The sequence below is a fragment of the Aquila chrysaetos genome, chromosome Z (genome assembly GCF_900496995.4).
Source record: "Aquila chrysaetos chrysaetos chromosome Z, bAquChr1.4, whole genome shotgun sequence".
Classification (NCBI taxonomy): domain Eukaryota; kingdom Metazoa; phylum Chordata; class Aves; order Accipitriformes; family Accipitridae; genus Aquila; species Aquila chrysaetos.
In genome coordinates, this window is record NC_044030.1 from 87232872 (window position 1) to 87256915 (window position 24044).

The 24044-nt window shown below is 42.1% G+C and overlaps 1 protein-coding gene across 8 annotated transcripts in view; it reads left to right on the forward strand.

Moving 5' to 3' along the window:
- The first annotated feature begins 54 nt into the window (after window positions 1-54).
- The window catches only part of WDR7 (WD repeat domain 7), a 151801-nt gene continuing 127811 nt past the window's right edge, over window positions 55-24044 (forward strand). Inside the window, exons 1-6 of one of the 8 annotated variants that reach the window (XM_030004988.2) lie at window positions 2498-2744; window positions 3596-3760; window positions 15645-15816; window positions 17036-17142; window positions 21901-21979; window positions 22507-22681. In XM_030004988.2, coding sequence (XP_029860848.1) covers window positions 15658-15816; window positions 17036-17142; window positions 21901-21979; window positions 22507-22681 — 520 coding nt within the window. In that variant the 5' untranslated portion in view covers window positions 2498-2744; window positions 3596-3760; window positions 15645-15657. Of the gene's footprint in view, window positions 820-2497; window positions 2745-3595; window positions 3761-9789; window positions 11757-15644; window positions 15817-17035; window positions 17143-21900; window positions 21980-22506; window positions 22682-24044 lie in introns of those variants that run through there. The other 7 variants (XM_030004989.2, XM_030004987.2, XM_030004984.2 and 4 more) reach the window with 7 other exon arrangements.

The following is a 24044-nucleotide window of genomic DNA, read 5'->3' on the forward strand; positions in this document are numbered from 1 at the left end:
CCGCCGCCGCCATTTTGAGAGAGGGCAGCGCGGGAAGGGGTGAAGCCGCTGCCCGGCTGCCGCCATTTTGAGAGAGGGCAGCGAGGGAAGGGGTGAAGCCGCGCCCGGCCGTCAGCCATTTTAGTTAGGGGCAAGCGCGGCGAATTGCGGGAGACGCGCCATCTTGGTCTGGGGCAGAAGGCGGCTGAGGAGAAGGGCGGGTGAAGCCCGGCTGCGGAGCCCCGGCGGTGGGAGGAGGGTTGAGCACTGCGACGGGGAGTAGCTGCGGAGTCTAGCAAGGGGCTGGACGCCATTCCTTCCTCAGGAACGGGGAGAACTTGCGCTCGGCCTTTCTGTTCCAGGGCCTGCACCAGTGCTTTGGCCAGAACTAACTCTAGGAACGTAGGAACTAAAAAAAATAAGCCAGGTTTTATCCTGCAAGCTTTCTGTTAACAAGAGTTGAAACAGAGGAAATCAGGTCTTACTGCTCCACTGTAATTTTTGAGGACGAGTAGAGCAGCACTCAGACCAACACTGGCTGCTGAAGCTGCTTCTGAGACCAGTAGTACCAGATGTACAAAATCAGCAAAGAAACTCAGTTGTCAAAATACTCCATCCCACCTCCCCGGCAGGCATCATCTGCTGCGTCTGAAGCTCACTAACGTGTGTTGTGTACTAGAACAACATAGGACTGAGAAACTGCTGGATCGGGAAGGCACCCTGGGAGGCTGCTTGTGGCCTGGTAGCTACAGGCCTGCCAAGGCAGTTCCGAGCATCTCCAAGGATGGAGATTTGGAGACCTCTCTGGGAAACCTGTCCCAGGCTTTGACCATCCTCAAGGTAAAAGTAAAGAAGGTCTGAGCCTTCTCATGTGTACAATGGCGAGACAGATAAAATGGTATAATTAACAAAGTGAAAATGTTTAACATTTTTATTAGCACCTTATTTTAAGAAAACTTAATGTTTTCCATAACTCAAAAAACATCCTTGAGCCTTTTATAGCAGCTACTTTAAAACAATCTCTCTAAACATGAGAGCAAGAAAAAATACCTGTTCCTGTTCTGATAAAATGCCACATGACGTTGAGCAACATTGGCTTCAGGAATTTATTACTATAGGACAACTGGAGAATCTCCATTCTCCCAGCTGAAAGTAATTCACATGCTAAATAGGCTGCTGTTACAGACAGGCATCTGTTCTTGGATGACAGGGTATCCATGCTCACTTGCCAGGAGTCACGTGGCTGTATGTAATTTGCATATCTTTATACCGATAGACTGATATATCTCACCATTACTTTTATCATCAAAAATATACCAACGTAGTAACAATGTTTATCCATACTTTTATATTCCGCAGTTGAACTGAAATTGCTTACTAATTCAACAGCAATAAAAATGTGGAGTTGCTTTGTCTTTAGGGAACTGGTGGTATTTAACGTATCCAATATCAAGTTCCCATATAGGTAGTGTGTTATGTGCCAACATATAGTAAAGCAAGTTGTGAACTCATTTCACTATTTTAATTACTTCTGGCCAAGAGAAAATGTTGTCTCCAGTTTCAACGGCAGAAATAATTTTCCCTTTCTGTCCTAAACAGCTGTGATGTATTGATGCACACTGTCAAAACAGCTGATAGAAAGGAGAAAACCACCACTGAACTGCCGTTAGCATCAGCATCTTTGATGATTTGTATGTAACTAAAACCCATTACTCACGCATACGAAAACCCAACAGTAAAAACGTTGCGGTTGCAAAGAGACTAAAGAAATAAAGTCAATAGGTCTTGCTATCTGCCAAGACCTCTCCTTTATTTCACCGAAAAGTTGGAAGAAGGATAGGGCAGGAATTCCCTCAAAACGTGCCAACTTAAAAATTGTCCTGGTTTTGTTATTGACTAGTTTTTGTGACATTATGGGGGTGACACTTCTCTTTTGCAGACAGTAATTACGTAATTTTTTTTTCAGTTTCCTGATACTATAGTTTTTTTACAAAGCAAAGTGAGTGTGACAAGAACTGAAAATATGAGGAGGCGTAAATGCTCAGATGCAGTAAGGGGAAAAAAAAAAAAAAGAGAGAGAGATTAGTGAAATCTTTGTATTAACCACACTCCAGGATAAACTAAGTAAAACCAGAAATGAAAGCCAGAACTTTCTCTACGCAGTTTTGCAGTGTCATTACTGACAACATATCAACAGGCTTTCTACACCCCGCACGTGCTTTTGCATAAATTTGTCCTCGAGCAGGTGTCAGAGGACAGCATTTTTCATCCTCAGACCGGCAGTATTTCCACCACGCTGCCGTTCCACTGCCCTGCCCGTGACGAAGCCCCTCGGTAACGGCTGAGCAGAAGTCTCTCCCCGGAAGTTTCCCGGAGATCTCCCGGCAGGCGCTCCCCGCGAGCCCCTCTTCCGCCAAGTGGGCCCAAACCGGGGCGGCGGGGAGCCCGCCGCCCGCTCCGCGCCGCGCCGTTCCTGACCGCGGCGCCGCCACCCGGCCCCGCTCGCCGCGCCGGGGCCCCGCCGAAGAGCTCCCGCCTCACGCAGCCGCCGCGGCAGAGCGGGGCCCGCTCCGCCGCCCGGTTTCCATGGCGACGCCGGCTGCCTCTGCCTGCCGTCAGTCACGACGGCCGGGGGCTTTGCGACAGTGGTGGTAGGAGTCACGGCAGCCGGCGGTGTCAGCTGGTCGCCGTCACCGGGCGCGGGTGAGGGAGCGCGGCGGGGGCGCGGCGCCCGGGGACCCTCCCCACCGCCCCGGCGGGGACAGGTGAGTGGCCCGTCGGCCGCCGGCAGCCTTCGCGCGGAGGGGACCCTCTCCCGCGGGCGGCGGCGCACGGCGGGGCTCGCCGCCGGCCCCCGCCCTGCCCCGGCCCCCGCCGGTCTGGCGGTCGGCCCTCGGGCCCCCCCGTGCGGCGGGGCGGGCCGCCGTGTCGTGCGGGAGGGGGCGGCGGCGGCGGTGGCACCGGCACCTGCCTGGGGGCGGTGGCAGCCTCCGCCCCCGGCGGGCGGCAGCAGGTGGCGGCGGCCTGCGGTCTCCCGCCCCCGGCCCGCTGAGGCGGCGTGGGCAGCGGCGGCGTGGGCCCGGCCCGGCCGCAGGGCTGGGCCTGGCGTGCCCTCGCCGCGGGCCGGGTGGAAGGGGGCTCCGTGCGCGGCCGCGCTCGGCTCCGCGCAGCCGGGCGGCTGAGAGCGGCGCGGTGCGGTGCGAGCCCCCCCGCTCCACCGCTGCGCGCCCGCCGCAGCCCCGGCCCCGGCCGCCGCATCCCCACCGGCGCCCTGCGGCAGCAGGTTCGGGCGGCTTCACCTGGGCGGGCGATGCCGGGTACCGGCTCTCCGCCGCAACGCCTCCGGGGCTAGGGCTTGGGCTTTCAACAAGTTTCCACCCAGACCGCACCGCCGGGCCGGGGTCAGCCGGGCTGTAACGCCTCGCGTGTGTCGCGGGGGTCGGTAGTAAGCGGCCGGTTGTTAAGGGGACAGAGAGCTCCTTCTCTGTGAAGGGAAAGTCACCTAAAGAGTGACTCTCTGTACAGAAATAATCCGTTGTCGGAAGTCGAATTGCTTTTAATGCCCATTTTTTGTTACATCGCTGCCTCTCTGATCTATTTCCTTTTTCTGTGACAGCCGTGGCGTTACTGGAAACTAGGGATATGATTTAGCGTTTACTCTGCAACTGCTTTGGATAACTGTCTTTCATGTGATCATGACAATTTTAAACAGGAAAAATATATGCGGATTTAATGCGTCATCAAATTAAGTGCCAGAAAAACCTGCGAACGGCTTTCAAAGGTATCTGTTAACTATAATGAAGGATTTGGAGTCCCAACTTATTATTATCTCTTCTTTCTTGTTTTATAACCTTCTACCTATACAGGGAATGGTGGGGCTTTGGGGAGGATAACCAATCTCACCTTCATATTGTTAAATACTTCTAAATCAGACTTTTGTAGTCATTCACTCAGCTGGGGCAAGGGGCAAGCAATAATCTTTAATTGGATTGTCTTTCTTGTTATTGCCACCTGAAGATTAAGGAAGAGCTTATGTCTTAACTAGTTACGTTCCAGTTTCTATTTTGTGACACAAGTTTGCATTTGTTGAATTTATCTTTGATCTTGAGTGTATTGGGAAGGTTTGACAGTAACATGATCTTTTTATTTAGACTACCGTAATACTTAATGGCCCATTCAAGACACAGAGCCCCGCGACAAGTATCGTCTCGGGGTGCTTGAAGTACAGATGTGTTAGGTGATGTAGCACTGCAGTTTGGAGATAGCTCTTACAGATAAATTGACTTTGGGGGACGTATAGGTACTGGCTGCATAATGTTATGGAGAAGCTCCTGATTTAGGGGAAAAGCAAAAGAAGATGTGAGGTGATGAATTTTGAATCAACAAAGTACATGGGGATAAAAGAAGGCCAGGTACCATTAATTTTTTAATCCTTGATCAGCGTAATGAGAATGATGGTCTGGCTTGTTAGTCATTATTACCTGGATTGAAATCACCTTTTCACTTCATATAAACATAACAGTTTTGACCAAGTTCAAAACAGTAAGTTAGTTCTCTCCTGTAGATATGCTTAGTTCTGTTTCAGTGAGTAGGGTTAGTGAGGTCAGTGTGAATATTCATAGCAGTAAAATTAAGTGTGCTGTGCTTATGAAATTGGGGCCTTTGGAAAGTCCTTGCACCTCTTGCTTATGTAGGGATACATCAGTTCTCCTTGATAGCTGTTGGGGGCTCTTTTTTGTGTATTGTAACAAGTGAAGTTGAGTATCAAACTGAATGTAGTTCCAGTTTAACTCCCCAGCTGCTATCCCATTTTGCCTGTGTATTTGTGTGTGCATGGATGCCCATGTGCATGAGGGTGGCATTAACGCTCCTGGTTGTCAGGGGCAGGGGGGGGGATTTAAAAATGAGAGAGAGGGGTTCTAATTGCTTAAAGAATCACCTCCAATTTTATTAGTAATAGAAAAGTGATTTAACAGGGATTTGTATAAAAGTGCAACTTCACAGAATTCGATGGCAAGGTTCACTCTATTGCTTAGTACATGGATGAAATGCACACAGGAAAATTAAGTCAGAATCAAACTAAACTTATGTATATAGGGACCGAAAACGTAATAGGGTAAAAGGGAATGTGGGAAAGGGTAAGGGAGACCCTCCCGTTGAGTCACAAGGTTCAGAGCAGACCCCCTTGCTTTCTAAACTCCTGTCGGAGTGTAGGTGCAGCTGGATCGACAACTAGTCCCAGACTTGGGCAACAGTTTATATCTAAAGGGATTATGAGTGCAATAGCAGCCTAAAATCCATTCATGGTTGAATAAAAATCATGACAGTAATTTAAGTATAAATTTGAAAGTAATCACTTACATCTCATAATATACTTGCTATAACTTACTTTAGACTATTCAGGTTAGTACACGCATGTGCATAAAGACACTAAGAGAAAGACATATAAGAGAATAAAAGAGAGTAAAAGAGAGAGAGGAAAAAGAGGTATGCCTGTTAAAAATTCCCCTCGAGGTCAGTGAAAATATTCAATTCGAATGCTTTGGTGTTTCTCTCAACGGGCGAAAGGTCGAGCCTCGAGCGGAGAGAACCAGCCCAGGCCGTGTCGGCTTTCGGCGACAGACCTCCGATTTTGGCAAACAAACAGGAGAGTTTGGGAGCTCCGAGAGGCGTCCCGCTCAGGGAGAGATGCTGGTCCCAGCCTGCTGCGGTCCGGGAGAGCTCCAAGGGCCTCCCGTAGTACCGCTGCTTGTAGGTTCGGGAGGTGATTGACTTTTGTCATCAACAAATTGCTGGGATGCCAGCTGTGCTGGTACCATTTCACATGCAGATAAGGGAAACTCCGAGACCAAGAAGAACTCCAAACACAGATAGGGGCTGCTCCCAGCCTGTCAGGGAGGACTGTAATAACAAGGTCTCCAGGTCGTGAGGAGAGAGAACTGGCTGCAGGTTGTTATGAGAAGTGGCTATCTCTACTCCCGTCCCCCGCCTCCCTCCGCCGGGCAGCAGGAGTCCTTGAGACGCACAGCATATCTCCCTGTCTCGGCTGGGTAAGAGTTCCTGGCACAGCCAAGGGTTGCTTCGCTGCCCGGCTCCGTACACTCACGTGAAGGGCCAGCGAGCCTTCCCGAGTTTGTAAATCAGCCCGGAGCGGGGCAAAGAAATGCACCACCACACTGGTTTACCTATCTTTTTGCTACACCAGTTTCCTGACTTTGCTGTCATCGTGAACAAATTGTTTCTTGATTGTACAGCTAACAAAATTGATTGCATTCTTCACTTGTTTACTCATAATACTCTTAGTGAAAAACTACATTTTTTTAAATACTTCTTTTTGTAAGTAGTTTTTAGCATAGTGTTGCAATAATCTTTTTGTAGTTGCAAATCAGAAAGGCGTGCTGTTAATTGGATAAAGTATAAAAGCACAGTTATCATTCTCTAAGTTTTGTATTCAGTGCCTGTCAGATGCAGGCTGAAATGATAATGATTTGTTGCATGTGTCAAAGTGTAAGACCTGACCTGATAGATTGTTGTATAGTATTTTGTATCTTGCAGATATTGTCCAAAATTTCATTTAGCTAAAAAAAAAAAAAAAAAAAACAACAAAAAACCTGAGATTTATTTGCTGAAAAAGTATTACCGTTTTGAAAGCTTTCTCAGACTTCTGAGTTGGCGTGGATTTACAAAGGGCAAGTTGTGCATAACTAACCTGATAACCTCCTGTGATGAGATGACAAGCTTGGTGGATGAGGGAGAGCAGTGAGTGTTGTTTATCTTGACTATAGTAAGGCTTAGACACAGTTTCCTGTATGATCCTTACAGACAAGCTGTTGACGTATGGGTCTGGATAAGTGGACAGTGAAGTGGATTGAAAACCCACGGAATGGTCTGGCTCAAAGGCCTGCTGTTGGCAGCATAAAGCCTAGCTGGAGGGTCGCTGAGCACTGGAAAAGGGGTTGTACAGGGCGAGGTTGTGGAGTCTCCATCCTTGGAGATATCCAGAACTCAACCGGACACGGTGGGGGCAACCTGCTGTAGCTGACCTGGCTTTTGCAGGGGGTTGGAGAGTGTGATCCCATGAAGTGCCTGCCAACCTTAGCTGTTTTGTGATTCAAACTAATATTGTTAGATTAATGATAGGTTAATAAAGCAAAAATATTTTGCACTTCATCTCTTTGTCTAGTGATTCAGAACTAATTCCAAAAGACTCTGAAAGTTACTGACAGACCTTCAGAAACGAGTGCAATTTAATTGACATAGCAAACTTTACTGACCGTTTGTATTTAATAACAGAATTGTTTGTTTATTTACCATCTGTTTAAAGAAAGGTGTGATTGTCTAATTATGTGGGTTCTGATAGTGAAAGATTTCTGCAACTCTGGGTAAAGTACTTAATCTTCTTCTTCCTACCTCGTTAATCCTTTTTCTCTATCCCCAAGTATTAAATGGAAAAGGTCATTTGTAATTAAAATTAAAATAATCAGATTTTTATAAAATGCATTGGATTACTCAAATGGACGCCATGATGTAACAGAAATGAGCCTTTACCATAAATGTATGATTGTCTTTATGCAAATGGTTTTAGGAGGGGTGTTAAAATGCTTAACTAATGTCTTTTTTGAATGAAGGATTCTGTATGCGTGAAAAATATTAGGCATAAAAACTGCTGTTCACTTTAAATATGCAATCCACTTAGAAGGTTTGTCCTGATGTCATGGCTGGCAGCCATCTCTGTACTTATTGGTGGCAAATCTGATTAATAATGTAATTTAAATTCTGCTGAAAATACAGAAAAATAGCATTAACATGTGGTAAACATTGATAGGGAAAGGAATGATTTATTCTTATCCTTTCTGAGTTGCTTTGTTTGAACATAAGCACAGTTACGTTTATTTAAAAGCCGATGTTCATTTGACAGCCTTTAGTGATTCGTTCTGGAACTGTTGCATACTAAGAGCATGTATGATAAAGAAACAGTCAATTCATAGACTTTTTTTTATTTTTGGCAGATTCTTTTGGTGTCCACACATATCCTAAGGTTAATTCTTTATATGCATGTGCTTTAATTGACATAAATGTGTTTGGAAAGAGCTCTTTTTGGCTTTTACTGTGCTCTGTTAAGACAAAGGTAGATTTACTTCTTTCCCAAAAGACATGTTCCTCTCTCCTGGCCTGCCTTGTATCCTTCCCGTGCGCCTGGTGTACCTGGATCCGCATCCCCAAGGGCAGCAGCACGGGGCTCGCTGAGCTCAATCTGGGCAGTGTCATGCTACAGTGCTGTAATGGGACATGAAAGTACTGAAGTATTCTGCCAATCTGACTGGATTTATGTGTACAGCTGATATCCTCTGTCTCTGTTTGGGAGATACCACTGTGATTTGCTCCAGACTAGAGCAATCCGTAGCACTTAGGCATGCAGTGGTTCTGAAAGTGCCCAGGTAACTGTTAATTCCAGTGTGGTCACATATGCCAGATCAGCAACACAATGGTTGCTTAGTGTTCATGCACACAGGCTAAACCTAAAACAAGTTTCTTTTTGTGACAGAACTGAAATTACTCTCCTGGATTTGTAGTTCTAGCAATATTATCGACGTTTTAAAGTTATGTGCGCAAATTGTTAGGGCTAGGTGCTGTAAGAGGGTGAAGAAGTTGTGTGCTTCTGTCTGCCTCGTCTGTGCTTTGAAGGTCATCAGCAGATCAAATGAGTTGGGCAGTGTGTTTAGTTGTACTGAAGGACAGTGTTAATTGTACCTTCCCGTTATCTCACCTGGAGACATCTCCAATCCCGTGTTCTTCCTTCCTCTCCTTTAACTTTGTTTTCTACTTGTGCAGCCTGCAACATCATTATCCCTGCTTCTTTTTAAACCTTTCCTCATATATCTACCCACTGGAATATATGAGGGCAAGGAAGTCTACATACGTATCGGATGCTGTACTGGCCACAACTGTTTCTCTTTCCCTGCACACCGGGCGGGGAAATACTACCAGCTAGAGGATTACATCCACTTGCCAGTGACAGGTGCGAAAGGACTCTGGTTTTATTGTCCCAGGGCAATGCGAAGGGGAAAAGTAGCTTTCACTAGCTGCTGGGCTTCCTACCATAAATTAATTTTGTTTGGGTGCTTTTTCTTGCTGTAAAAATCCTTGTTATGGATGCTGTTTCAGGGTAAATAACTTGAGGCTTACGAGATTTAATGAGGTCTTGAGACTTCCCATCATGACGGAAAGTTGTGGGAAAACTTGAGAAAATTGCAAATAGAATGCTCCTGTTTCAGGAACAGTTTGTATACAGGTGGAGGAAGGTTTGTGATTTTTTTTGCCTGTCTGTTGCTATCACTTGGAAAGATGAAAGTATATGCAAAAACCAGATGGACAGGAATGCTAATAATTTTTTAAAATACTGGAATTACTTTCCAAGTGTGAGTTGTGGCAGAAGGTAATAACCCATATGATAAAGACTTTGAGTCCTGCTGTGGTTTGTATGCAGAAGCTTTTTGTTTAGGTGTTATTCTGATTTGCTGCATATTAGTTTTATTTTGTATGGCAGATGAGGCAGAAAAATTACATGACTCTACCTTTAATCTGTTACAGAAACAATTGTTATAAAGCTTTCTGACCGTGCATCTGACCTTTGTCTTTATACCTGTGGCTATCCTACCTAGTCATTCCCCTGATTATATTGAATAATAAGCTACTGTTAACTTTAAAATTTTTCTATGCATCTGCCTTGTAATGTCATTATCAGACTTTGATCTGAAATTACTATTATGTTTTCTGATTGTAATTTGGTTCAGTAAGTTAGCTGTGAGTAGTTTACCATAGCTTACGAGTCCTGAAAGTGCTAGTTAGTGTTTAGAGGACTATGGTTTGATAAAGATGTTTATATGAGTCTTTGATTCAATATTTAATATGTTGTACTTAAGAAATCAGTTTAATAGCTTTACTCAAATAGGAATTTATCCCAGATTATGAAATTCGCCTAAATACCAGCCTTAAGCAGTGAAGTTGAAAGAGTCACTTGACTATTCTACCAGATTAGCATATTATTTTTAGAGGTTTTGGATCATCTGCTAATCTGAAGAATCACTTTCTCTTTAAATACAAAGAACATAACTGACATGTATGTGTCTATAACTCTTAACTGGCTTGTATTTTGACAATGTAGTGCACCTAGTAACAAAAGCATGAAAAAGGCTGAGGTACTCAGTGCCATTTTTGCCTTGGTTTTTACGGGGGAAAATCAAAATCCATAGGACCAGACAGTGGCTGATGTGGTTGGGAGACTGCTCTCTGTGTCTGGAAGGTCATGGTAATGGGGGGAAGTTCCTGATGACCATGGAAAGTCCTGCATCTGAAATGGCACGCAGGCTGGGAGACAACGGGCTGGACAGCAGCTTTGCAGTAAAGGACCTGGGCATCCTGGTAGATAAGAAGCTGTGTGTCCTTGTGGCCAAGAGAGTTGCATGCTGGACTGTATTAGCAAGACTGTAGCCAGCAGGCCAAGAAAAAGAGAGGAAGGATTGCAAGGCTGCACTGCAGGACTGTGTGCAGTCTGGGGCTTCCCAGTACAAGGAAGATGTTGATGTGTTGGAGTGATCCAGTAGAAGGCTATCGGGGTGGTTCAGCATTTGTGCTTGCAGTTAGGTAAAGATACAACAGCAGAAAAACAGACATCTAAGATACTTTAGTTTTAATGGGAAACCCCCCCCCCCCCCCCCCCATCTTCATTTTATATTTTTCTAGTCATTGTGTCTGGCGAAACATGCCCTGCTACCCTGGACTATTCTGGTACATCCTCAAAGAGATGGCAACTTCCAGGTATAAGCAGCAGTTATCTGCTGTAGGCGAGTAGCGGAAGAGCCAGCATTAATTCAGAGGGAGTATGAGAGACTATATGGGTTTGGGATACCAAGTGTCACCTATCAGGGTTGTGCAAAGGTACTGAAGAAGAGGGGCTTTGACTCCAAAGATGTGAGTGGAAATAACTTCCTAGGATACTGCAAATGATAGTGATGCTGTGATTTACATTGCAACTCTTACCTTATGAAAAAACAAATATGAGGGAGAGAAAAGATCCTTTGTTGTGGGGCAGAGAACGAAAAAGAGAGCTTCTGCTTTTGTCAAGTCTTTTCCCACATCCCTGCATCTGTATATTTATTGTCTCTGGGGGAGGTAATTTGTAAGTGAAGCAAAATAGCTACAAGTATGCTTTTATACATACATACATTTATATATACACATACACCCCTACATACATGCAAAACCACCAACTCATTCTTTTACTGGGTGTTTGGAGGAAGGAAACTGGGATTCTGGCGCTTCTGGAAGTGATAGAGAAGAACTTAACAAGCCCAATGAAGACAGGGGTATTAAGGAGGAAGAACTCTACTCAGTTTGACGTCTCCATTTTCCAGTTCAAAGTTCCAGTTCCCTTTTCTGCAAAAATAGTTTATTCTAGAAAAGGTATAAATAACTAGAACGTGGGATTTCATTTGTAATGACTCACTGCATGCTTTTTGACCATTTGTCAATGGTACAATGTTTATTTGCCACTGTAGTTTGTCATCATTGATGTAAAAAAATTATTGATTGTTTACAGACAATAAGTGAGTTTTAGTCTTTGCAGGGGATGTATTCAGTGTTCGCCAATGATAGAGAAGGGTTGTTCTTTGTAGACCGAATTCTTCAGCTGTTAAAATGAGCTTGTGGTACTTCCTGAAAATGAAGTTTTTAATGAAGGCATTGCGGTACCATAATAAAAAACTAGAAGGAAAGAGGTAGTTTTTCTTTTTGCTCTCTCTCCCGAGGGTTGATAAGAAATATTCTAAGAATTCTGTTTCTCTTAGATAAAAGTTTTGAAATGTGAATATCTGTAAGCCTTTAGAAAGTATATTGCTGTTAATGTTTTCAGTGCTTTCTCTCGTGTTTTTCTGCATGGAAAATATAAAATGCATTAGGTTACTTATATGTGCTAATACTTTTGTGTGTTGTAATATCCTGTACGTTCCTTTTGAAAATTCAGTTTAAGTATATATTTATAGTGCTATCGATTTTAAAGTTTTTATAAGTAGTTTGGAAGAGCATTAAACTGACTTAAAAATTTCGAGGAACAATTTTGTGCCCTGCTAGGGGAGCTTCTGTATTTATTCAAAAGTGTAGCCACTTGCATCCCTGAAACAATCAAGTGACATGTAAATACTGTGACTTGGTCCCTGATCTGTGAGCAATAGGAAATGAAAGGAACGAGAAGAGATTTTCGTGTTGCTTATCAGGATTTTTACTGCTAGATTTTTTCAGCTCTGAAACTATTGATGGATTGCTTTATTACCCATTAAAACTTAGTGCATAGATGACACTGATGATCAAATACCATTTACTGTCATGAAAAATACCCTTGGAGGAACTGTGGTCAAACAAGTACTTTTGCGATCACTGCTAACCAGCATGTCTTCTAGTCAGGGGGGTGAGAGGAATGCTCTGTGTGTGTTACCGGCGGGGGCTGCAGTTGTGGCATCTTTCAGGATTAATCTGGACAGTTTTGCATTTCTAGTCCACAGTAGTGGAGCTGCTAAGGGAGCTTTTTGCAGGTAGCAAGGGGAGAACAGTTTGTAAAGAATGTTGTACCTTGGTTGGTATTCAAGTGCTTTAGTATATATAAAGCAAAGACATTTCTATCTCTCCCCACCTTTCCTAGTGTGTCCTTTGTTTTATTTCATTACAAAAAACAGGTGGTAAAAGAGTTAAATGTGTATTTTTGCTTGTTTGTTTTGGTGATTTTTGTTGCTGCTGTTTGCATATTTTTGTATTACATCCCAACACTTTATTTCTGTTTTTCACTATATTTTAATGGTTATTTCACTCTAAAGCAATAATTTTTTAGAATTGTAGCTCTTGGTAAAGTCACCAGATTCTTTAAAATTTTTTCATTATTTTACGGTTCTGTATTGTGATCATCCAGACAGAACAATTGATCTACCATTGCATAACAATTAACACTACATTTACAGGCATGTTTTACAACTTCTAGTTCCAGGGTAGCTTTTAGTATGTTGCAGTAGATTAAATGCTTGATTGTTGGTCTTTATTTATACTTGTTCATTAAATAACAACTCTGACTAAAATAAGTAGTTGTTAATAAAGATAGTCCAATTGGATGTGAGAAAAGAGTTGGCATAAAATGGCACTTCATAGTAAGTGAAATTACTGTTTTTATGATAGGGATTTTGTGAAAAACCATAATGCATCTCTCACTTTTCGGAAGTTTGAGGCTTGCTATGTCCAGCTGGCCCTGTAAGCTGTTTTACAGTTTGTAATACTTAGCTATTCATTATTCTGCTCTTGCTGTCTTCCCTTCCCCCATTTTTCCATGTACATTATCATGTTCGATTTCTTTGGCTGCAGAGGTTGGTTGCACTAGGAGTATATGCAGCATTTGTCAAAATTAATAAAAAACTACTTTCTTGTAGAAATTGCACTGTAATTTTTATATAGGTGAGAGGTGACATTAATTTGTGTTGAACTCCATGTAGTATAGTAAAAAACAATGTTTTGAAATGGAAGGTATTTTTGATTCAGAAAGCACTTGTTTAAGTGTGGGAGCAACCACTGGGAATGGCCAGGGTAATGTAAGATCAAAAAGTCAAGTTCGTGGTTGGTGCAAAAGATCTCTGTAGTTGTCTGTGTTTATATGAAATTTGAGTTTGTCTCAAAGGACAGCCGCTAAACCTTGCATGATAGTTTTCAGTGGAACTGAAGATTAGTTGATTAAATTCCCACAACTTCCACGGAAATCTGGAGCTCGTGCTTGTGCTTCCTTTGGTAAAAGGGCAGGTGGGATTATTTTGTGGTGTGGTATTTGGCAATAGCTGGACAGTGGGTCGGCATGACTCTACTCGTTTGCTAGTTAGTTCCTTGTAACCATTGCTGTTGTCTGATCAGAGTATCACGGGGACATGAAGGGGAACTGTGGTTATCGCAGTAGAGAAGTGCAGTTGTGGTGAACCTTAGATTCAGGATGACCTTTATTTTTCCTCTGTCATAATTCAGAATTTTTTTTCCCTCTTCTGAAGAGCTGTAAAATAAGTTTACATATCTGTGAACAAATGCAAATATTGCTGGGTTGCTCAAGCTAGAAGAATATGTATGTATCTATAGAAAGACAGGAAAATACACATTTTTAAAAAATGTCTTCAGTGAATCCTGCCTGTCTTTGGTATGTTTATACTCCTCTAAATCAGAGATTCTGCTCTGGTTTGAGCTGTGGTAAGTTCAGAACATAAACCTCCACAAGATAGTACCTAAGAAGCATTTGTTTATTTATTTATTTAACACAACTGTTTCACCCATTCATCACAAAATGCTCCAAGCAATAACTTTCTATAACTCAAACTTTTACCGCAGTGAAGTAAACTCCTACAACTCTGAATCCAGAATAAGAGACCCATAAGAAAATGTAGTCATTCTTGACATATCTTCTCTGCTTGATGGGTTACATGTACCATTTTTCAGTTGTTTCTGAGAGAGTAATAGTGACTGGAATGGATCTTTCACGTCTTTTATAAACTCACCATTGGTGCAATCAAAATATACCTTAAATTCTAGCTTTTTTATTTATTAAATGTAGAATGTACCCCAAAAGTATACCCCAAACAATCATGAGCTCAGTCAGTTACCTGGAAAGCAAAAGAAAGTCTTGTATTTACAGTTTCCTTTTCCTGCTCATGGACTTTCTTGTGTTCCCTGCCACAGGGGTGCAGGCAGGGGGTCCAGGCAGGCAGTCCCCAGAGCTGCTGCTTGCATTGGCCCTTGTCCAGCCGGAGAACTAACAATACATTGACAAGCTCAGTATAAGCAAACTGGGATTCAAGGATTGTACATAATAAAAACGTTTAAGTGGTTGGCAAGCTCAGAATGTTGCTAACAAAAACAGTGGTTTGTTTTGGTGTTTAAATCTTGTGGTAATCCTCTTAACTGTTTTTTATTACTACAACTTGAGTTTCTATGATGTCTTCATTCTCTCTGAAGTTATGATTCAAATATGTTTGTTCTCTATTTCCCAGTCACCAAGAAATTTTTGGCTTTGACAGTCTGAAGTGACTTCAAAAACATTTTATAGAGAAGAAACATAATCACTATATATACCATTTTTCAAATAAGTTACAGTATACCATCTCACCTCTTCTCTCAACAGGGAATGCGTTCATCTTCATATATGGATTAAATAACATTCTTTAAACAGTCACTTGAAAAATACAGTAAACTGTGGTAGTACTGTAACTTCACAATTTTGATTTCTTACACATTTTGCAAAAGATACTTTTCAAAGTGGCATGTCCCTACATGTATAGGTACCAAACAGCATATTCCTATACACGCGCGTACTTCTGCCAAAATCACCCTTTTTGAGAATAATTTTGAAGTAACAAGCACTTTAAGTCCCAGGGCTGCAGCAGCTACTATATGCCTGATAGTAGGCATTTGTAGATTTGCAACAACCTTTAGTGAAAACTAGACTCTGGAGCTTTCTCCAGATGACTACACACTTTTCAAAAGTACTGTCACTTTCAGTCTAATTTTTTAAGTTTTTGTGAGGATAAGAACGTGCTAAGTGCAGGAATGGCATACCTGCTGAGATGTAATATTTATTATCTTGATTAAATTGACAGGCGCGTAAGCAAAATGGCAGGGAACAGCCTTGTTCTGCCCATCGTCCTGTGGGGTCGTAAAGCCCCCACACACTGCATATCCACCCTGCTGCTCATGGAGGATGCGTCAATGATCGTCACAGGGTGCCATGATGGACAAATATGTCTCTGGGACCTTTCTTTAGATTTAGAGGTAAGACTAAAGTCTGTATAATCTTAACTTTTTGTGTGTTTAAAGTGTGTATCATTGTTGCCCATATGATTTTATTCTTTGATATTGTAGTATCTATTTTGGTCTTCAGTTCTCTCTATGCCCTGTTCACTTGTCCTTTCTTCTTCCCTCTCATGAGGCCTGGATTGACACAAGATGCTTCCCTTAATGAATATTTCAGATTAGAAAGAGATGTTTTTGCTCTTGAACTTTGTTGCTGCTCCTGCAGTAATTTTTTTAAGTAATTACTTCCTCTTTTCTGGAACTGCTCTAAACTAGTTGTTACTTTCAGGCTTAGCTGCTTAATTGTTTTGTGAAAACAGATTCCAGTGATCAGAAGGCTGTACTTAGAGAACTTTTTAAGGTGGTTATTTTATTCAACCATTTTTTTTTCGCATGGTAACTGAAAGAGGAAAAAGGCTTGTAGCAGAGATAAAGGTTGATAATTAATTGTTTTATGCCAGTGGCTGCCCTAGAGTTGAAACCTGCAAGTGTCTTGTTTTGAATATGATCTTGTAATTTGCCTTGGTACAAAGAGTTTTAAAATCTTGGAATGGAATAGTAAAACAATCCTTTCTTGTAAAAAAAAAAAAAAAAAAAAAAAAAAAAAAAAAAAAAAAAGAGGCAACATGCTTCAGGAAAAGTTTATAATGAATACATAAAAATCTCAATGTCTGAGAGTTACCCCCATAAATTATGTTTATGTCTGGTATATGTAAAAAGAAAGAACGGGATAAAGCAACTAGTTCTTTCTAGAAGGGACAAATAAAGGGCAGTTTTATTTTTTATTTTTAATCTATGCATGAGCTTTATATAAACTTATTTATGAATATATAGGGTTGTGAACAATACTTGGTTGGGGCGGAACTATGGTTGCAGTGCAACACAATTTTTTCATTCAAATTGGGCTAAGTACAGCTTATGGTTTAAAAATATTGATAGCATGAGTTTGCAAAATGCTTTTTTTCACAAATTTGCTTTACAGTATTAGGTAGAAACTTTTTTTTTCGTGTACTACAACAGCATTCTGTGCAAACTCAAGGTTATATAGCCACTGCTATGCTAATTAAATGTGTGTGTGTGTATATTAACAGATACATATTTACATAATACATAAAATGGAAATCTGGAATATGCATATTCTGGTTAAGTAATAGTGACTATGTTATTTTTACTTCACATTTTATTTCCCTGATTCTAGATTAATCCCAGAGCTCTGCTGTTTGGTCATACAGCCTCAATTACTTGTTTATCAAAGGCCTCTGCTTCCAGTGAAAAGCAGTATATAGTGAGTGCATCAGAAAGCGGGTGAGTTTCCTGAGGGTTTGTTAATATGCAGATCTGTTAAATAATGGAAATTGAGGGTAGAGGAGAGATCAGGCTGTCTACATACACGATAGTTTTTACTTAGTGTGATGTCTATAGATATTCCAAATAGTGGGACTTCTCCACTGTAGATACTGAGCGTGGTGTGAATTTTGGATTTGCGGCCTGAAAGGAGCGTAGGGAAGTGCCTGAAGTCCTGAAGGGCTTCCTCTGTTATTTGTTGTATTTGGAGTCAGCAGGACACCACACAGCTGTATGTAAAGCAATATGTGGAGCACTAAATGTGATTTATGTTTGGATGGGCAGTGAGATGTGTGGTGTCATTTCCTTCAGTCAAGGCACTTCTGTGATTTCTGTCATCTTTTTGCTTGCACGAGTTTGTCAGTTCAGTTGACAGTAGATGCATATTTTGCTTCTTTTTCTCTTCTTATCCAAGATCTGTTTCTTGACTGAAAACAAGCTTGAGTTGTGTAGCTTGTTGGCAGGAAATGATGCCTAATACGTGTTTTAAAATGTGGAAACCTGTCACACAATTTATCTATATTTCTGTTGCACTGTTTGATTTTTATCCTTAAGAAAAAATACATGAGCAAATACATTTTATTTTTTAAAAGGTTTTATTTAGTAACTGTTTAGAGGGCAGAGGGGGGAAGGATTTTTCATGCAGTTGGCATTAATGGGGATTCTAGTCGAGTAATTTAAAAAAAAAAAAAAGTCATACTCTAACTTTTCAATAAAATATTGTTGTGGTTTAACACCAGCCAGCAGCTAAGCACCATGCAGCCACTCTATCACTCCCCACCCTCAGCTAGACAGGGGAGAGAAAATATAACAAAAGGCTTGTGGGTTGAGATGAGGACAGAGAGAAATCACTCAACCAGTTACCATCACGAGCAAAACAGACTTGACTTGGGGAAAATTAACTTAATTTATTGCTAATCAAACCAGAGTAAGGTAATGAGAAATAAAACCAAATCTTAAAAAAATCTTCCCCCCACACCTCCCTTCTTCCCGAGCACAGATTCACTCCTGAATTCTCTCTCTACCTCCCCCGGCAGTGCAGAGGGATGAGGAATGGGGGTTACGGTCAGTTCATCACATGTTGTCTCTGCCGCTTCATCCTCTTCAGGGACAGGACTCGTCACACTCTTCCCCTACTCCAGCGTGGGGTCCCTCCCACAGCAGGCAGTCCTCCACAAACTGCTCCAATGTGGGTCCTTCCCACGGGCTGCAGTTCTTCACAAACTGCTCCAGCGTGGGTCCCTTCCACAGGGTGCATTCAGTCCTTCAGGAGCACACTGCTCCAGCGTGGGTCCCCTATGGGGTCGCAAGTCCTGCCAGAAAACCTGCTCCAGTGTGGGCTCCTCTCTCCACAGGGCCACAGGTCCTGCCAGGAGCCTGCTCCAGCGAGGGCTTCCCATGGGGTCACAGCCTCCTTCGGGCACCCACCTGCTCCGGCATGGGGTCCTCCCCGGGCTGCAGGTGGAGATCTGCTCCACCGTGGACCTCCACGGGCTGCAGGGGGACAGCTTGCCTCACCATGGAATCTCTGCTTCGGCACCTGGAGCACCTCCTCCTCCTCCTTCTTCACTGACCTTGGGGTCTGCAGGGTTGTTTCTCTTTACATGTTCTCACGCCTTTCTCCTGCTGCAGTTTCTGTGCTGCAGCAACTTTTTTTTTTTTTTCCCCTTCTTAAATCTGTTATCCCGAGGCGCTACCACTGTTGCTGATGGGCTCAGCCTTGGCCAGCGGCAGGTCGTCTTGGAGCTGGCTGGCATTGGCTCTGTTGGACATAGGGGAAGCTTCTAGTAGCTTCTCACAGAAGCCACCCCTGTAGCCCCTCCACTACCAAAACCTTGCCAGGCAAACCCAATAGAAATATGCTTTGTACACTCAGATTTTAGCGTAGATTTTGGGCTAATTTATTGAAAAGATACACAATTTGATAAATTACAGGTCAAAGCTTTTGGACCAACTAGTTTTGTCATTCATAACTCACACGTGTTATTTAGCTTTTCCCCCATGCCCCTGGGTGTTAGTGGCCATCGGGAGCTGGGGTCCGGGTCACTGCGGCCAGGCTGGCAGCGTGGCTCAGGCAGGACGGGGAAGAGGACTCAGCTTAAACAGCCTCGCAGAGACAGGGAACCCCTGCTGAGACAGCTTCCAGCACTTTCTTGAGCTCTTCAGGACCAGACAGCAACTTATCAGAGTTGGCCGAGAGCCCAGGCCAGCCCCCGTGAGTGGGGAGGATGTGTTCCCCGTATCCTTGTATCTACACTCGTACTCTGGCTGGCTATATGAAAGTGAATCCTCATTATCAGCAAGCCGTTTCTAAGAAATGGACCATGGACTTATTCTTGTGTTAGAGTCATTCTGGAAGGCAGGAGCTTTTTTTTCCCCAAAATATGAGCCTAGTTTTGGTTCAGGGAGTTGGAGTAACTACTGTTGTTATCAACAGTTTAGAATAGCTTCTGAGTTTCCAAGTAGAGGTATAAGCATTTCAGTTATAAATGAATCATCTTCCTCCATGGACTTGCATTGAACAAGATGGGTTGCCCATCACTTCTGTCCTGTGGCAGGCCATCTCGTAATAGTGCTGATTTTTAGTATCTCTTTCTTGAGTCTTAACAGCACAGGGAACATGCTACGTATTGAGGGGTGGTATAGGTTTAAAATGGATTAGGTCCTTTTGCAGAGACTATTATTCTGGAATAAAAGTAACTATTTTCAAAAGAAGTTGCAACTAGACATCATAATATTCCTTCTTAAACTAATGGAGACTTTGAACACTCTTAGATTTAATGTGGTATGCATGTGTAATTTGTTTTTAAAGTATGCCTTTCCACTTTACCTTTTCAAAGTTTGCTTTGAAAAGTTAACATTTCCGACTCAGCTGTCTTTCACTAGTGTCCTGGTTTCAGCTGGGATAGAGTTAGTTTTCTTTCTAGTAGCTGGTACAGTGCTATGTTTTGGGTTCAGTATGAGAAGAATGTTGATAACACACTGGTGTTTTCAGTTGTCGCTGAGTAGTGTTTATACCAAGTCAAGGATTTTTCAGCTTCTCATGCCCAGCCAGCAAGAAGGCTGGAGGGACACAACAAGTTGGGAGGGGACACAGCCAGGACAGCTGACCCAAACTGGCCAAAGGGGTATTCCATACCATGTGGCATCATGCCCAGTATCTAAACTGGGGGGAGTGTGGTTGGGGGGATCGCTGTTCGGGAACTAACTGGGCATCAGTCAGTGGGTGGTGAGCAACTGCATTGTGCATCACTTGTATATTCCAGTCCTTTTATTATTATTATTATTAATGTCATTTTATTATTGTTACTATTATCATTATTAGTTTCTTCCTTTCTGTTTTATTAAACTGTTCTTGTCTCAACCCATGAGTTCTACTTTATTTTTCCTGATTCTCTCCCCCATCCTGCTGGGTGGGGGGCAAGTGAGTGAGCAGCTGTGTGGTGCTTAGTTGCTGGCTGGGATTAAACCATGACAACTAGGCAGAATATTTGACCTGGAAGTATTTGCAGAGGTATTCGTTCCAAGAGCATCAGTCTGTTCTGGAGGGCTGCTTCATTCATGTACAGAACTTACTGTTAGAATGACAGACTTTCATAAACTTGTTTTGCATACCAGAAAAGGAAAAAGAAGTTTGAGTCTGGATTTTTTTGTTTGTTTATCTGCTTTGTTTTTAAAAGGCTGTTTATGGAAAGGTGGACCTCCAGGCTGAGGCCGATTTGCTCAACTCTGGTTGAGGAAGAAATCTCTTAACCTCTGCCTCTGTAAATGTAGCTGGCCAGGTATAGGTCTGTCATGTATCCAAATAAAATAAAGAAGTTTTTTACCTGGAAAAAGCAGGGAACAATATGACTGAAGAACCTTCTAACCTATAAGTTGAGAGTTGAATGTGTCAAAACTTAGAATTTCCATCTTGTAGTGACTGCAGTACCATGTAATCTTTTCCATTGGAATTAGAACCAAAATATGTTTTCACTGTGAAATTATATATCTGATGTAAAGGGAAAAAAGGTGAGAAAGCAGCTGACAGATTCTGTTCTGATTAAATTTTAATATAAAATTTTAAAAGTGTTGTTTTTTAAAAAAATACTGTAAATAGGGAGAATGGCTGCTAATTGGAATGAATTAATATAGGTAACTAATCTTTGTTCATAAGGCAAGTCAGAAAAGTATCTACTGGTACTATTTATAATTTGTAGTTCAGTGCTTTCAGTTTGGTCTTACAAGTGCTGAAGAGTACCAGGTGATGCTTCCACCTCTCAACAGCCTGGGCCTTCAGAAAAACCCGCAGCGTTCACTGCCACCTGACACAGTTCCGTTTTCTGTAATGCTATTCTCTTCCTCACAAATGGGGAGGAGGCAAGCTAATCTTTGGGTGACTTAGGGATGCAGTAGAAGTATGTAATGACTTGAAACATTTGTGAGAGAAGTGAGAAATTCTCTGTTGTATACTTGTGTTTACTTAATATTGATTGTTTACGATGAACCTTGGCATTTCACTTGTTTCCCTTATCTTTGTAGGGAAGAAGAGGTTGTGTAGATTCACATAGAAGGACTGGAAATTCAAGTTGCTTTTGAGTTTCCTTTATCTAAATACAATTCATATAGTCACTAACAAATGGTTCAAATGGTTAAGTTTCTCCTGATGTAAATGATTTTTAGACTCTTGGACATTTGAAATATTTTCCATGTAGTTTTAATCTCCCTTTTATATTTCAGGGAGATGTGTCTGTGGGATGTGAATGATGGGAGATGCATAGAGTTTACTAAACTAGCCTGCACACATACTGGCATACAGGTTAGTACTTTGTGTATGTTTCAGAGGTCCTATTCTATACTGTAATGCATGGATAACTATAGATCAGTTATCAAAGCAAGGCTGTTTTGTTTGTTTTTAAGCTTAATAATGACATTATATGCATATTTCAGTATCTCCTACGTAGTTTATGCTGTATCATCAAATGCCCTAGGGCATTTTTTCAGCATTTGAAAAAATGTATCATACTTAATAAGAGAGGCTGGAAAGGAAATCTTTGGAGGAGTGCTGCCAGGGGAGGTGGGAGCATGAGAATGATCTTAGCAGGGAAGGCCGAGGCAGGCTTCTGTCAGCCACAGGAGAGCTGGGTGTACAGGGTAAGGATTGCCTTGGGAAGAGAACAGGAGCAAGGGGGCCTCTGCAAAAAGCTCCCCTCGTTAGTGCAGAATAGTAATTTCTAAACATATAGGCATTAGAATATTTTTATGAAGTTATGGGTTTGATTAAAAATGAAGTAGTCAATGTGTCACAAGGAGGATAATTTCTGTATTTTGTTAATATCCATTTAGTTCTATCAGTTTACAGTTGGGACTCAACGTGAAGGAAGATTATTATGCCATGGACATTATCCAGAAATTCTTGTTGTGGATGCTACTAGCCTTGAAGTTCTTTATTCTTTATTATCAAAGATATCTCCTGACTGGATCAGCTCAATGACTATTATTCGATCCAATAGAACACAAGGTAATTATTTTTCTTGCTTTTGTTATGGCTTTGCCTCTCTGTGAGAGAAACACTGTTTTCAACTTTTTCAAGGACCTGGGGAGGAATTAGAACATTACTCCCTGTGATCGTGGGCGACACCCAGCAAGCACTAACCTTTCCAAAAAGTGAAGTATATATGGCTGTTTCTAGTCCCTGAAAAAGAGGCTAGTTAGTATCTATGCGGTATTGTCTCTGTTGCTGTTCCATCAAATGAGAGTTTTGGCTCTGGCTAAAATGTAACTGCTTTCTGATGAACAGAACCTAAAATCTAGCCAAATCACGCTGTGTGTGTGTGCTCGTCAGGATCCAGGCTCACCTACTAGATAGATTCAGTTCTGTCATCTTCAGTGTGTGCATTTGCTGAAACCTGAAGGACAAGGAACCTTCCTACAGGAAGAGTGCTTTTTTTTTTTTTTTTTTTTTTTTTTTTTTTAATAAAAGCATATTCCATTAGGGTGATAACTTGTTTTCTCTTTGAGAATAGAGAAAGAGTTCTGGAGAGCACTCTGACAGCAAAAGCCTGGAAACTGGCACAAGACTGAAGGAAGGGGTGCAAGCACTCCAAATGCTAAGGCTGTCATCTGCATTACTAATGTGATGTATAGTACATATTGAGATCATTTGGCAAGCCAAACATTGTAATTTTTGACAAGATATATACATACTATGAGTATTTCTCGTGATTAGTAGCTTATAAAAAGTGCTGTCATAACATTTTCAAAGCTATTATTGTAGGAAATGTGTTTAAGGAATATGCTGATTAAAGTACACAATAGGATTAAAAAACCTAAAGACTGTAGAGGGAGGAACTTCTAAAAGTGATGACAGTCAGTTTAGTGGAGAGGTATGTGAGCAGGCTCATGTTTGGTGGTGGATTAGTTGACATGGCTTGAAGGGATACCTGTCCACACATCTGTTTTGCTCTGCTAGTTTGTGTTAATTTGTTAGGCTTTAAATTCTGGCAGCTGAGGTGGAGAGCTGTCTCACTCAGGTTTTCCTGTTGTGGAGACTGTAATTCCTAAGAGGTTTGGGGAACATTAAGGAAGATGATCCTGACAAAAGGAGAGACTTTTATCTTGAGTTAAGGCTGACAGAGTTGTAAACTGAGTATTCCCAAAGTCCTGAAAGGGAAAGCTCGATTGCTATCCCCACACCATTTAAGTTGCTGGAACAACTGGAAGCGAACTCTGGTATTAAGTGTTTCCTGATACTGTCTTTAATTTTATTTCTTGTTTTGTAATTGCTTTTATATTGTAATCAAGAAGTTACCCCTCGGATTTTGGTCTTAGACCAGATTTGTCTGGTAGAAACAGGAATGTCTAGAAAGTTTGGTAGCACTTGA